The following is a 15,390-nucleotide window of genomic DNA, read 5'->3' on the forward strand; positions in this document are numbered from 1 at the left end:
CACATCACACCACCTGAACATTAAAATATTTATTTAGTAAAATATTTAAAATAAAACAAAACTACATAAAATTATACAATGAGGTTTAAAGTACCTAAGTTTAAAACATTGGCGCCTCAACTAAAAACAAAGCATGATAAATACTGGTACAATTTTTTGCATGTTTTCAGGTTTCCCTCCCATTTTGCATTACATAAACTTTCAAGTTGTAAAATGCAATGCTACACCATAAAAAAAAAAGTGCACACATGAAAATTGAGTACAGATTTTTTTGACACATCGTACATAATTAAAAAGACACCTTGACTTTTAAAATTGTAAAAATTTGGCAGAAAAAAAGGGTTTTTTTTGGCACTTTACTGAAATAAAGAACTCTGGAGCATTCTTTATAGCTTGCAGCCATTTCTATTGGTTCCAAGAGTGAGTGCTAGCATGAGCTTTGTTTTTTTGTTATTTTAAGGTAGCATGGGGACAGTATAAGCACTTGTTACCTACTGAAATGACTAGCAAAAAGAAATTCTAAATGCCAAGGTATCTCTTTAATATGAAGTTCCACTTGTTTGCTGCGCTGATTGTGTAACTGTTTGTCTGTAAACAAATTAAGACACTGGAATGACGTACCAAGCTGCAAGTCTTTTCAGCCTTTTCTTTAAACACGCTTTTTTCCAAACACTGACCAACTTTCAAGAGACACTCCTATTTACACTGGAGAATAAATTAATATTGCAGTTTCGGTTAAGTGTTTGTGTAGGTGTACAGGTGCGCTTGTGTGTAGTTCTCTTCATCTTCAAATGTCAAGCTTGCGAAGACTCATTCTGCTGAAGGAATCTCTGCAAATTAAAAACAAAAAGATGTTAACGAGGACAAAAAAGAAATAAAACACTAATCATTTTGAACTGTCATGAGAAGCTGACCTGAAATGTTAAAGCTGCAGTAGGGAGAAATCTAGAAAAGCCTAGTATGTGAAAATAGCTGTCCTCCTGTAGCTCTACCTTCCCACAAGACGAGCACAAGTATATACACATGCTTCATGCATGCTATGAATCAATGCTGACCCCAGTCTCACAGGCCTAGAGCAACCCACCAGGCAACAAATTGTGAGGGAAAATATGAATTCTCTGGTTGCTGTAGTTTCTAGACTTTGCTGTCAGTCACTGTGGACTTAATTTTGAATATCCCATTAACTAAGGCCTTGGGGCGTGGTCAGTGACTGCCAGGCAACCACTGGTTGTGTATTCTGCGACTGTTTGGCAAGTGATTGGTGGCAGTTGGTAGCCATTTTCCATTTTGCGCTGTACTATTTCAAGATTTACTACAGCTCTGAGAGTAAATAGCATCTGCATCTTAAATGAAAAACCACAGACGGCTTGCAACAACCTGCAGATGTTTTTAGTGCAACCAATTTCACTCAGCAACAGCTAGACCCCCTTGCAATCAACCAGGGAATACAAGTTTTTTCGACTGGAGATGATTGAGTTATGTAATGTAGTATTTGAACTAGCCCACTGCCTGTGATTGTCCAAAGTTATTTGTAGTAGATTTGAAAATGCTACATGTTTAATTTTGTCAGAACAAATGGCCCCTCGTTTTTTTGTTTATTATTGTGAACTATTCCAACACTGTTATGTTTACGTACGTCAACAGATGGTGCTCTTGTACTGCTATGGGATCACTAGAGAGACAACTTCGTTGTCCTCTCTATTAATCCACAGTTTTTTATAACTGACTACGCCGTGCTCTCGAGCCTGTGTGCAGCTTGCTGCTGGTCCAGATTTCTCCTAGCCCTGGCGCTGGTAGCATCTTTAATCACAAGAATGACTTTCTAAAACTGTGATGTAGCCCAGAGGATGTGCCCGAGTCAAACTATTTCAATTACGGTATGAAAAAAGTCATTTTTATTTTATTATCATTATTGATTTCTTTTGTGTCCAATGGCAACATAAAGAAGTTGCCTAGCCAAATTGCAGCTAATTTTGGCTACTGCAATTTTAAAGCCTTGCAAAGCATATATATACATATACGTATATTTCCATCTGTACACTTTTTATCTGCAAATCTGTAAACAAAATCACAAATGCTCGATATCCTTGATAAAAATATAACGAATTTATAAAATGAACAGACACACTGAAAAAATGATGTTCTGTAGAGTCTCTTCCTTACAATATAGAGCGCCTTTAGCCAACTTGTTGTGAATTGGTGCTTTATAAATAAAAGGTAATTGCATTCATTCTGATTTTACTAAGTCTGTGTGTGGCTTGGTTGTTCTCTTCATACAACAGGTAAATTCTTAACTGATAAATAAAGTTGCACGAAAAGAAAAAGTATGCTGTATCCTAAAATATTTACAAATCCAATCATTTTTAATTTCAAAATTAAAACTGAAAGCATTTCCCTCTAACCTGAACAGTGAGAAACATGCAAATGAAAAAAACAAAAACACAACACAAAACGTACTCCGAAAAGTCCAAACTACCTTGTCAAGCTGTCCGTTTGCTGCATTGTTTTTACAGAAGCAAAAAACACAAAACAAAAGCAAAACCAAAAAAATGTAAAAAGACTGATTTAATTTAACAACCAAAAACTTAATCTCTACTCTCACTCACATACAGACACAGAGAGAGAAAGCCAGCTTGGTCCCACCTGTGCGAGTTGACCTGCAGTACAGGCTTATAAAGTTGGGGGATCTTCCTGTTGATGAGAGGCTGCAGCGCCTCCTTCAGCCGGTGATAATTCCTCTCCAGCTCCCTCTGGTACTCCTTCTGGTCTGGACCAATCAGGCTCTTGTTTTTGCGTAGGGCATCCTCACACCTTAGGCAGGAAAATATAGTGCGATACTGGCATGTAAATACACAGCACGTGTTGTCTGTTTGAAATAAAATGATGACTGAAAGTCAAAACAAATTCGGTGAGTGAAGTGAAAACTATAGCACTTGGGTGCTATAGTCCGGTTATATAGCAAGACAGCAACAATCAGTGGTATTGTATCATTTCTACAGCTTATACAGGGTGAAAGGAGAAGGTTTCAACTTCTGCCTGGAGGAAGCACAATCCATACCTTTTGGTGAAGTCTTTAAAGCAGAGCCGAAGCTTATTGTGGTGTCTGTACAGTTTAGGGTCACTGGGGATCTCTGACAGGAACACCTGAGCTACCTCCAAAGGACCCTTGGAAAAACAGCTTTCAGTTTTATGAATCAGTAGTGCTGTAAGTTTTTGCATGGTAAAAATTTAAAACCTTACCTGGTTCACAGTTGTGCCTACTGATCCCTGAAGAACCATCTGCAGCATCTTGGCATCGGCAGGGTCCTGGTGGGTGGCGAACGCCAACTCCTGAGTCTTCTTCTGCATGTCCTCTATTGCCACTTCTATCGGTGTGGATATAATCTGGAAGAGTGACAGAGTGGTTGCATGAAAAGGCTGAACGTTTGTGGAATTTACCTGTGAAGTGCAGGCAGACTGTAGACCTACTTCCTCTTTGTGGATGATGTTGATCCGTGTCTTGATGTACGGGAAGGCATGGGAGGTGGTGAGGATGGTCTTGCGTTTGAACTGTTCGTGCAGGTCCCCATGCGCTCGCCCATCCAGGGTGAAAGGAGTGCAGTATACGAAACGCCTCAAGTTGTAGTTCTTGTCAAAGTATGTGATGCGGTCTTTCATTTCGTAAGTGTCAAAGTACGGCTCCACGTATGTGATCTGGATGAATGCCTACAGTAAGAAATGTTTTTGGGTTGGTTTGTTTTTTAGCCATGACCATTTCCATCCGTTTAACATATGTTCATTTAATTTATCAACACTAAACCTTATTTGGGTCCAGCTTGCACTTGTCCACAGGGTTGGAGTCCTTAATGACTTCTACCTGGTCCTCTCCAAATCGCTCCCCATAGAAACCCTACCAGAAAAGACGAAGAACAGAACATTTTACTCTTTCACAGAAAACGATTAGGTTGACAGAGAGAGAACGTGAGCACAGCATAGTTTACCTCTAGCCTGTGAGAGATTTCAGCCAGCTTTGTGATGGCAGGCTCTTTGTACACAAACTCTTGCTCATCCAAGTCACCAAACTTCGTACCATAAAATCCAACTCTGAAGTAAGTACCAAACATTCTCTTTCCATCCTGAACAAGCAGAGGGAAACAATGAAAAATGGATTAAAAACAAGGCAGAACATCATCACCCTGCTACAGCATACTGTGATGTACTGTGGAACAGTAAGCATTTGTATTTTTACTTTATTAGATTTTACAGCTCTCTTCACAGAGGTAAAGAAGATAGAAAAAGTTTATAGTTCACTGAAAGAAATGATATGCCTACAATCCGATATATATGTAGCTATATAGCTACATATATAACAACGACTATTAGAAGTTTCATGCAGTATGTGATTAAATCTGTTGGTTCTGTTCAATAAGTTGCAACCAGCTGTATGTGAGTGTACTGAAGGTTCAGACAGAAAGTAAGTGATTTCAACAACTGTTTTTTTTTCTTTTTCTTTTTTAAAAAAAAAGGTTGTTCAGCAGCTTTTCCACCGCATTTACGGACCTGACAGAACTCATATGGGATTTTTAAGGCTGAAACCAATATTGATATTTTGTAATTTAAAAATCTGATCTTCTGATATATCGACTGACTTTTTGTTTCATGTGTCTGAAAGAAAAAAAATTCCCATAAAATAAATAACTACACATTTGTTATATGTAGTTGCTTATCTACTTGTTTGCTCTCTACCCGACTCTGGGAAGTTGCACAGTGCCCTCTGGTGGACAACCTATGCAATATCAAATAGAAGAGTGTTTCTTCCATCTCTTCTTTACATTTTTCTTTTTCACCAAGAAGTTATTCATAATACAAACACCGACTGTCAAATAGCTGATATCGGGCAATGATACTGGCCTGCTAATAGATTAGTCAGGCTCAAGCACCAAGCAAACTAGGTCAAACATCAGCAAGAAATAAGTGCCAGGTTTAGCTCTTTTCCTTTCAAGCCCTCTCTTTTTAAGCAAACTTTCATCTGACTGGCTGTCTCTTGCAATCAGAAGGTTTGAAAAGTATGTGGGTGGGGCTTCTGTGCTGCAGCTGGAAGCATAGAAAAAAAAATCTGAACCCTGACCTTTGGGTCATAGGAATTACTTTCATATTCTCTTTATTTGACAGTTTGGTCCCGTTTAAATATTATTATAACAATAAAGAAACACACAAAAAGGTCCACTGTAAGTAAACATAGTAGACATTTGGGTTTATAAAATGGTCAGAAATCACTAGAAAATCTATATAATTATAACAAATACGAGGAATGCAGATGAATGGTCTTTATTATGCATGGAGCAAATGTGCTTTTGTGAAAAATCCCAATCTAAGCCAAGAAATACCCCGGAGTGTCTGAAATGTATCTACTGTTGTCAACATGAACTCGACATCTCCTTTGCACCCAGCTTGTAAGTGCTTGTGTTCTTCATGTGTGCAATTTTTGCCCATGTTAAGAATAAAAACAGCTCAAGCTCACAGATCAAAGCAGCACCAAAGTTTTCTAAATAGAAGCCTTAAAGTCACAAACAGAGACAGATAACAAAAAAAGAAAGAAAGACTGAGCGGGAGGGGAAAAAGTTTGTGAAACAAAACAAGGCAAAAACTACTTTAACCTCAACCATCTGTTACATCTTTGGAAGTTGTTGACAAGAAAAACATCCATCAACTCCAATTTTAATTTTTTTTTTTTTTGCTTAGACCTCTACTTGGAAAGAACATCCAAAGGGAAGCCCCACAATCAATCAGCAGGTACACCGTGAGTGCCCAGTGTGTAAGTGTGTATGGCAGGAAAAAGGAAAATGATGTGAAAATCTGAGGCAAATGCTACACAACTTGATGCAGAAGACGTTTAGATAAAGCATCAGGGTAACTTAAGGGAATATCGAAAAAGATACAAGTCATGTATTGCTGGTTAAACCACTGATTTGAATATGTTTTTAAGCAGTAATTAAGGAAACCCTGTAAACTAAGAAACTTACCACAAGACACAATTAAGTAAAGAAGGAAGGAAGGGTCGGCAACCAGGGAAATCAAAAAGGAAAAAAAAAACAGAACAAATTTTAATCAGGATTGGGTTCCTCCAGAGAATTTTAAAAACAACACAAACTAACACACAACAGTAAAAATATCTCCACTGATTGTGAGAAAGAACAGAAACTCATTGTGGAGGATCCAGACCATGCAAAGGCAGACAGTGAAGAATTAAAAAAACAAACGTGAGGGGAAAAAAAAAAAAACAAATAATCCACAACCCTCGGAAACACACCATGCACGCTCAGTGCGCTTCCTGTGCTCTGTCCAATTCATGCAACAGACCATGAGAACTCAGAGGTTAATACTGTTAACAAAGGGACAGAATGCATGAAACAAAAATCAGGGGTCGATTTAGTTTAAACTATCAAAAGAAAGGGCAAGAATAACAACCAATCAAAATCAAAAGGGATAAATCAAGTAATCCTGAGATTACTGTGAGTTGAACCCTCTTAGAAAACACCAAACTGCCTTTGGGGAATTTGGTTCCAGCCTCGACCCAAAGTCTGCAACACCTTGCGTGTTAAAAGGCTCATTTAATTGTGTGTGGCAAGAATGACCCCACGGCTACAGCGGGATGGCTAACAGACACCTTTCATGTCAAAACAGTGCACTGAAATCGAGCCCTGTGGTTGAAGATGAGATGAAGTGTGACAGCTGATGCGCGTGTGTGCCCACCGACACACCCAGCAGACAGATAGAAGACGAGGAATGGAGGGGGGTAAAAAGGTGGATTGTGCAGGTGATGCATTCGCTGAGACTTTTGTCATTAGTGTCACACACCGTGGCTCCCATGCACAGCCTGTCAACACTGTCACATGTAAAGAATAAAAAAAAAAAAGACACAAACACAAGCTCCTCTTGCAGTGTAAGAAGAGTGAGGAGAGAGGAAAACGGTGAAAGGTGTTGTTGCTTAGACAGCGAGCGTCCCCAGCAGGTAAGGGGGCAGACAGTTGATGTTGTCTGCAGATGTTAATGGATTTGGATGTATGTAACAAAGAAGAAGAATGCCAACAGCTAGCAAATAAAAAGATGAGAGTAAATAAAAAGAAAATACAACAAGATAAACCACATGAGCAGGGCCAAGCAGGAGCTGTTTAGTCACCTACCTCCCAGCCAGTACTCTGCATAACAAAGAGAATACAGGACATGTGAACGACAAGACGCATACGCCCTCCGACACACGCACGCACGCACGCACACACACACACACAAAGGATGTTACAACAAGGAGAATGAACGCTTTGAAACGAATCCAGGTTACTAAGTTGTCGAGCTGGACAGAAATATTCTTTAAACAACAAACAAACAAACAAAAAAAACAGGGATGCTTTCTTTACACATGAATGTTTTTGTCACTATGAAAAAGTCTGCTTTGCAAGAGCAGTTGCTCTGCGCACCAGACGACTGCAACCCGTCTGTGTCACACAATCCACACAACTGGCCTTTAACAAAAAATGCAGATAAAAAAAAAAAAAAAACCCAGCTGGAATCCAACATGTCATGCATGCTTAAGTTCATACTTCACAGAAAAGTAAAGCATGGTGGGTATCAGGCATAAATAAATATACTAGGATTTAACTGCCAACTGATAAGATCATGCAAAGCTTTGTCTGTGACAGCTGGTGTGTACGCAACATTAACTGAAATCCATTGTTTTTCTGTGTAGTGACTCATATCGAGACTGATGTATGTAAATTTTAAAAGTCCTGCAGACAAGAAGCAACATCCTTTTTTGTCAATTGATACCATCTACACTGGCTGTTTAACATGACCGTTAATCTGTGTGAGAAAAGTGTATTTGTGCATATATTCATATGACAGTGACAAAAAAATTCTCCTTTTCATTGTAAGTGCTGATCTTGACACTATACCATAATTACTTAACTCTAATTCAACCGCACAAGTCTTAAATTGTGTTCACTCAAGCATTTTTTGGATGAGCCGCATGTGAGAACGCAAAGCATGCATCATAAATATTAAACGATTTTTGCCCTGCTGGCTCCATAGAACAAAGTCTATGAATGTCCAATTAAAACTATGTTTGAAGAGAGCCCATGACTATCTGGAGAATTCCTGTAAGCCCTGCCTCCTCCACCCTCTACCCAGGCATTGTGCCACATAAAAAAAAAACCAAATGGAGCATTTCCAGCAGTGATAAGGTATCTGACATGGACTGCTCCAGACAATTTCCTGACCCGATTCTCATGACACTGTCTGGAATTTATGTATAAAAACAGCTTTGGTGGATTTACATAAGAAAATAAAACAAAAAGTAACCTTGTGTATCCCAAATGTAATCTTCTCATAGCAGAAGTCTGACAATGAATACAATAAATCTGAGTGATGTTTTTACACTGAGATATAAAAAAAATTCATCTTTGAATATAATTGCATAAATTTAGTGCCAGGTCGGCACCACAAACTGCTGGGAGTTGTGATTTGAAGAAGTAGTCTACTTTGTGTGTGTGTGTTTACCTGATGAACAATTTTGCCAAAGGCTTCCTGTAGTTTACCATGAATGGTGGCTAGCTTCTTTGCGTCCCTGTTGGCTTCGTGAACTGGGATCAGTACCTTATAAACTTCATTCACAGCTTCATACATGCCAGCCTGGAAGGATGAAGAATTATTTTAAATAATAGCAGGCCAAAAAAAACAAAAAAAATAAGGACCCGTTCATGTTTCCATCTCTCACCATGGAAAAAGAGGCAGCAGCCTGCTCTAGGAGACCCACGAGACCAATCTCAGTGAAATATTTCCCTGAACAGATTCCCTCCTCGTCTGGTGACACTACATCATCAGAGACCGCAGATTCCTCCAGCACATTTGAAGAAATATTCTAGAGCACATAACCACACACATTTAAAAAAATGAAGGCGATGGTGCATGCACAGTCATTGTAAGAAATGTGTTTCTGTAGAGGAGAGACATGTGCACAAACAATACCAAGGAATGCTCATACCTGGAAGGTGACACAGCCTACAGGAAGATATTTGCGGTCCTCCAGCATGCTTAGGTATTCTGCCACTAAGGCAGCACTGTGCACCAGACACTGAGCAGCCTCAGCATGGTTGTTTCTCTCAGAGTGCTTTCCAGCCATGTTCTGGAGCCATGTCAGCCGCAAGTCTGGAGATGTCTGGTAACCTTTTGCAATCCTTTAAGTGGACACAAATGCAAATGCACACACAGACCACACAGGAAATCACACCCACAACCAGATATTGACTAACTAACCAACTACAATGAATAAATGCTCTTCTAAGTAATCAAAAGAAATCGCTCCATTGCACATGGGTTTTGTACCTGTACATGAGATCTATCAACATCTCAGGATCTTCCTGGTGCTCCTTCATCTTCACTGTGTCAGACAGGATCATGTGCAGATTAAAAACAAGGTCCTGAACCTGAAAGCAAGAAAATACGGCTCAGGTTAAAGAGGCTCCTTCTCCAGGATGACGACATGTTTGAAAACTACAAGGTCCAGAGAATCACATGAGAAAATCAAATTAGAAAAATAGGATCAGCAGCAATTTGGATATTTTGCCTTTCTGAGCAGTGATGGAAAACAACTTAATAGATAACCCAGTACCTGATCCGGGAACGTGGTCTCCCTCAGCTCCAGGTCCTCCTCTGCATAGGTAAGGATGGTCTTTAGAGAGCGACGGAGGAACTCTTCATTGAAATTCTGAGACGTTCCAACCAGCGAGGAAAGAGACATTGTCACCTGCATCTTTACTCTTGCAAAGTTCTAAAAGTGCAAGCAAAAAGAAAAAACACACATGATGTCAAGGCTGTTGGCTTTCTACTGACATATGAAGATAGAAGGAAACATTATGCTTTCAATAATGCATACATCAGTAACTGAACTAAAGTTTGGTATGACTGCACAGTTTGGTATTCAGATAAACCAGGTGAATTAAAGTTAACAAATATGTTAGTTGTAATAGTACAGCCACATTCCAGACCCATCAACCCATCAACTCTGTACTTACATTGCCAATCTCAAAGTTTTGCCTCATGAGGAGGTAGAGGGAAGCACTGGCATGGGATCTGATCGTGCTTATGCTGCTGCTGCAGCTCCTCAGCAGTCGCAGACACAGATCAGCACACTGCTCTGTTTCTTCCTCAAAGAGCAGTTCGGGAAACTACACGGGCAAAGAGAGAAGCCATGTAATCCCGAAAGATGAAATAAGCATGCTTCACACATAAAGAAAGCCCAGTAGTCTAACCTTAGATACCAGGGCCCTCTGTGTGGCAAAACAATGCTGAAGGTAGAGGGCGCTCTGGTTGCAGGCCATGCTGTGGAGCAGCACCTTCAGCACTCCACCCAGGATACTCTCCTTGGATTCCGTCACTGATGCCGTCTGGAGGGAAAAGGACTCATAAGCAGCTGTAATAGGCCTCTGAACACAGCATGACTGTGACTATATGCCTGTTTCCATTTAGTGTGGATACGTCTTCTTCACTTCCATACCTGTACAATAATCTCCAGAGTATCAAGTATTATTAAATTGGCCTCTGTTGCGAGATTACCATCAATAAGAGCTTCATGTTCCAGCTCTGCTCTCGTCCTGCAAAGACACAAGAAGACGCCGTCACAAACTTAACTCATACATTGCGGCTCTGATGATGTGCCACTGAGTGCTGCGTGAGCTTCCAGTCACCACATTAATCCACTGCACAGAATCATAAACAATGAACACAATTTAGAGGAAAAACATGTTATGTGTGGTGTGGATGCTCAGCCAGCTGTGTCTAAAACACAAAAGAGTATGTTTACGCTATTTGGTTTATTTCTGGCAAAATCCAAGAAAGCCCTACACTGAGAGACAGTTAGCCTAAACCAGGGGTGTCGAAGTGCAGGCCTCAAGGGCCGGTGTCCTGCAGGTTTTAGATAACACCCTGGGTGAACACACCTGAATCAAATGAGTAGTTCATTACCAGGCCTCTGGAGAACTACAAGACATGTTGAGGAGGTAATTTAGCCATTTGAATCAGCTGTGTTGGATCAAGGTCACATCCAAAACCTGCAGGACACCGGGCCTCGAGGCCTGGAGTTCGACACCTGTGGCCTAAACCTATCTGCTCTTTTCTTAGAGGAAATATGAGAGGCATTAAAAGAATGGCATAATTTAAAGTTAGAAAAAAGCAGCCCATTATTCCTGATCTACAGGAAGAACGCAGAGACTTTTATTTTGTTAGTCTACATGTCCTAAAATGCCTGTGATTAAATAATACAGAGCTGAATAAATGACCGATAACAAAAAAGCTTTTGCCACATTTGTCTTTTCCCCCCGGAAACATCAACCAGGTGTAAACATCAGTCAGGACCCCAGAAAAACAAGCACACTGGTTAAAAAGCAGAACAGGCCCACTGCAACCACTACCAACCCCAAGGCAGAGTTTGTTGTTACCAGGAGAGGGACTGATGGGACAGGGGATTTGAGGGTCAGGGCCAGGATCAGGGGGGGGCTCTGTTGGTGCTCTGATGTGCATGTGTGAACTTAAGAAGTTAAAATGGAAAGGAAATGAATGCGAACAAATTACTGATTGCATTAATTGCTAAAGTGTTAAAGTATCTCACTCAAAATTATGTTAATTCAAAAAAATGTTCATGACTTGGTAAAAGGTAAGAATCAAATACAAGCTAATCAGTTCAGTCTGCATCCACTTCACCTGTCGGACTTCCCACATGCATGGCAGTACACCTTAAAAGAGGCACTAAAGCAGGGAGGAATTTAAAGGAGCACACAGCAAATGTGGACAATACAATACCTGACTGATCTGTGACTCCTACATTAACACACAGTGACATGAGAGAACAAATGGAAATTAACAGAAGACAAATGCTGGAGCAGAAATGATAAAAGAACAGGAATTAAAATTAAAACAGTAAAACAAAAAGGCATAATGATATATTTTTTGTCATCATTTGACAAAAAATATTGGCAAAAAGATGCAAAACCTTCAAGCTTTAAGCTCCCGTGTTATACAGATACTTTTAGTTGTTGCTTAAACATGGCAAAGTTAGCATAGTCATACACAGTACACAAGTACATGACAAAATAACAATGTGTTTGCAATGGGCATGTATTCTTAGAGTATCAGTTAGGATCATAACTGCATCTGTACACCACTACAGTGGATTTTAAATTAAAAAAATCAAAACCTGACTGAAGTGCAGACCTTCAGATTTCATTCAAAGGGTTTAACAAAAGTTAGGAATTATTTTATATGTAGTCCCCAATGCATATATATGCAATGCAAAAACACTGCCCCATCATCATATGCTTTGGATCAGGAGCTCATTCTCTCCTTCTCATCATTCTGGCTTCCAACACTTGGAACCAGTTTCAAATCTTTGATCTGCTTAGTTTGTCATGACAAACTGTGGGATCAGACCTCATGTGTTAAAAAACCTCTTGTCAGTCAATTCCTTTTTTGTCTTTAAAAATGTGAAACTACATACAACAAAGTTGTTAAACATCCCGAATTAAGGCTAAAAGTCTGCACTTCAATCACATATTGATTGCTTCATTTAAAATCCACTGTGTACATTGTCCAAACCTTAGCAGTGGCATCCTGTAAAGGGTATAAGTAAAAATTTTACTGTTAAATCAAAATAAAGATGCAATAATGGAGTGGTGGCACAAAAAAATGAATATGATCAGGACTCATCAGTCCAGACTTTGCATCTGGACTGATGAGAAATCTTTGAGATTCTTTTCAGAAATGTTTTTTCTTTCATATATATCTCATGGTTTTCTACTATCTGAGGTTCATTTTGAACTTTAAGTCCTTTACCTTGTTAAAGCATCTTTCTCTTGAGTGCTTTAATTGTAGCATATCTGAGAAATGGGACTAGCTTTTTAGCTCAAGTTTTGCCCATTTCGTGGAAATTTAAAATGCAGTTTGAGACAGACCTGACTCGTGCATGTGCCCCTAAGAGAATAAAGTTCCACAATGCCATTAAAAAAATGTCTGTGTAGGTCCTCAGTCATCCAGGTCAAGAAGCTTGGAAAGAAAAGCGACTGGACTTCTTGTGTCCTTTGATGTGGTTTCACTCTTCAATTGCATACCTACAACCGAGGCAGTGGAGACTATGGAGACTCCCAGGTATTTAAGCCCTAGTGGGACTATTTGGTCTTAGAACTGAAGAAACTTCTGAGAGGTGAATGTCTTCAAGAAACTTAAAGAAGTCCAGTCGCTTTCTTTGCAAGCTCTTTAGATTATTAAAGAAATTTTATGTTTTCTTGTGCATGAAACAGTAATCAGAAAAATGTCCTTCAACAGTTCGAAAGACCATACTTGTCCATCTTTTCGCTGTTTTGTCTCCAGTGGGTCATGTCCTTTCTCCATCGAAGGTTTTCCTGGCTGCCAAAAGCACTGCCAGATGGACTCCGCTCTAAATGATGGGGAAACATTATTTACCGTTTCTTTTTTAAACTGTGATGAAAGAGGCTCCCTGGACACAAAAAACGTGACAAACTGGCTGTAGCTATATTTACAGTACTTTCAAAAGGTACAGCCGAATGCACGTATGTATGCATGCACCTGTGTCCAGGAGAAAAAGCAGAATACACTGATTATTCTAAGTGTTGGTGTAACCCTGAAATTTTGCTAATCAGCATTTCTTATTTCTTCCTACCTGCAACTGTGTGAGTGTGCCTGAAGTTTAAATCTCACCTAGCTGCCCCCGGCTGCGTCGCACCATTTCCTGTCTGGCCCCGATGCTGCCCAGTATGGCTTCCTCCAGCTTGGCCTTCATATCTTTGGATTTCTTAAAGGTTAGGCTGTTCATGCGTTCAAACGCCTTCTTGCCCTGCATGGTGAACACAACATGGGCCTTGTATCCATGAGGTAGAGGGTGAATGGACGGACAGAGAACACACACAGCAGGGAAGTTACTTGCAGCGAAGCACCAAGCAGGCAAAGCGGGTTAGTAGCATGAAAAGCAAATATGCAAGCACAGCACAGCAAAAAGCAAACACACAGCATAGCATAAAGAGCTTGAAACACACAGAAGGAAATAGATAATTATAGAACCTTTTGAAAAGAAATGTAAAGTTAGATAGTAAATGTGAAAATATTTTTAGTTTAGTTAGTATTAGAGCACATGCAAAAGTTTGGTTTTGTAGTTTCACCAAGTTTCAATTAGAAATGTCATACAAGCTCATGAGCTCCCCCAGTTTTAATATAGAAAATAAACAGAAGAGGTGAACGTAACCCACAATGTAGATTCCCCCAGTACGCAGTGTGCTCTCAGGTGGGTAATTAATGCTTAATTAGCTCAAACTGTTAGGCAGTGATTGTTGATGTTACCTTGTATTCAAAGCAGGAGACGCAGAGGTAGAGGAGATCCAGAAGGCGATTGAGCTGGGACACTGATAGGTCTGTGAACCATTTCTGTAACACTAGCTCATCAGCGTTCTTTAGCACCCACAGCAGACAGATCAGCAGGCTCCGACTGGACTCGGCTGAGAAGCTCCCATGCTGACGACTCGCCTGGAATGCGAGAACACAAAAGGAGGAAGCAGCACACGGCACTGAGATATTTCCATTAACTGCAGATAAATGAATATTACAGTCACTGTGTCTTGCAGGAAATTACCTGCGAGTTGAGCAAGAAGCTGCTCGGTCGGGACATCGGAGATGCGGTTGAAGTGCCTGCTATTGCCATGGCGACAGTCTGACTGATCATGCTGTTACCTTCTCCCTCTGTCTCTTCTCCGCTGGTGCCTACGGCTGCCCCCTGAGGGCCGCCCGGACGACCCCACTGATTATGTGACTCTAATAAAACAAAAAAGGAAAGAACATAAGTTGCCAAATAATCAGACATGACATCAGACAGCAGACAAAGATAAAAACTGAGGAAGATAATACATTTGCGTTTTGATAAGGAAATTATCTTGACAAAATTGAAAGAAGACCTGAGAAAATATTTAAACTAATGTAAAGGTTTGAAAAAAAAATCAAAAAGTAATCAAAAGATTTGTACATTGCTAACTCTAGCTAACTCTTACGCTGCTTCATACTAAAAATGTCACCTGTACCTGTAAAATCGTGGAGTTGAGGCAGTGCCTCCATGACAATGCCGATGAGAGGCAGGTAAAGCATAGCAACACGGGCTTTGACTTCAGGATCGGCGTAGCGAGGATCAGAGTCGTGGCTGGAAAGGAGGTTGTGAACGACGCTCACTACTTTCTTATGCAGACCGAACATCCTACGGTGGACAATACATAAGAGAAGAAGCAAAACAAATTTAAAAGGAAGCGAAATGGAATGTTTCAGCTCATTTACGGGAAGATTCAGACAATAAAACACATTCACATTTAC

The 15,390-nt window shown here is 40.1% G+C and overlaps 1 protein-coding gene across 19 annotated transcripts in view; it reads right to left on the minus strand.

The window, feature by feature from the left end:
* Nucleotides 1-14: 14 nt before the first annotated feature.
* The window catches only part of dock7 (dedicator of cytokinesis 7), a 46,095-nt gene continuing 30,719 nt past the window's right edge, over nucleotides 15-15,390 (minus strand). For 5 of the 19 annotated variants that reach the window (XM_025899822.1, XM_025899819.1, XM_013275823.3 and 2 more), the window contains 22 exons: nucleotides 15,108-15,277; nucleotides 14,666-14,844; nucleotides 14,377-14,559; nucleotides 13,741-13,900; nucleotides 13,363-13,459; nucleotides 11,830-11,847; nucleotides 10,529-10,625; nucleotides 10,284-10,418; nucleotides 10,047-10,199; nucleotides 9,644-9,802; nucleotides 9,358-9,458; nucleotides 9,017-9,209; nucleotides 8,750-8,893; nucleotides 8,533-8,664; nucleotides 7,164-7,178; nucleotides 3,981-4,106; nucleotides 3,800-3,889; nucleotides 3,469-3,705; nucleotides 3,241-3,384; nucleotides 3,059-3,165; nucleotides 2,644-2,811; nucleotides 15-830 (listed from right to left, as the gene is read on the minus strand). In XM_025899822.1, the coding sequence (XP_025755607.1) occupies nucleotides 788-830; nucleotides 2,644-2,811; nucleotides 3,059-3,165; nucleotides 3,241-3,384; nucleotides 3,469-3,705; nucleotides 3,800-3,889; nucleotides 3,981-4,106; nucleotides 7,164-7,178; nucleotides 8,533-8,664; nucleotides 8,750-8,893; nucleotides 9,017-9,209; nucleotides 9,358-9,458; nucleotides 9,644-9,802; nucleotides 10,047-10,199; nucleotides 10,284-10,418; nucleotides 10,529-10,625; nucleotides 11,830-11,847; nucleotides 13,363-13,459; nucleotides 13,741-13,900; nucleotides 14,377-14,559; nucleotides 14,666-14,844; nucleotides 15,108-15,277 (2,851 nt within the window). In that variant the 3' untranslated portion in view covers nucleotides 15-787. Of the gene's footprint in view, nucleotides 831-2,476; nucleotides 2,497-2,643; nucleotides 2,812-3,058; nucleotides 3,166-3,240; nucleotides 3,385-3,468; nucleotides 3,706-3,799; nucleotides 3,890-3,980; nucleotides 4,116-7,163; nucleotides 7,179-8,532; nucleotides 8,665-8,749; nucleotides 8,894-9,016; nucleotides 9,210-9,357; nucleotides 9,459-9,643; nucleotides 9,803-10,046; nucleotides 10,200-10,283; nucleotides 10,419-10,528; nucleotides 10,626-11,829; nucleotides 11,848-13,362; nucleotides 13,460-13,740; nucleotides 13,901-14,376; nucleotides 14,560-14,665; nucleotides 14,845-15,107; nucleotides 15,278-15,390 lie in introns of all 19 variants that reach the window. The other 14 variants (XM_025899826.1, XM_013275824.3, XM_005457102.4 and 11 more) reach the window with 7 other exon arrangements.

The sequence above is a fragment of the Oreochromis niloticus genome, linkage group LG17, assembly GCF_001858045.2.
Source record: "Oreochromis niloticus isolate F11D_XX linkage group LG17, O_niloticus_UMD_NMBU, whole genome shotgun sequence".
Lineage (NCBI taxonomy): Eukaryota > Metazoa > Chordata > Actinopteri > Cichliformes > Cichlidae > Oreochromis > Oreochromis niloticus.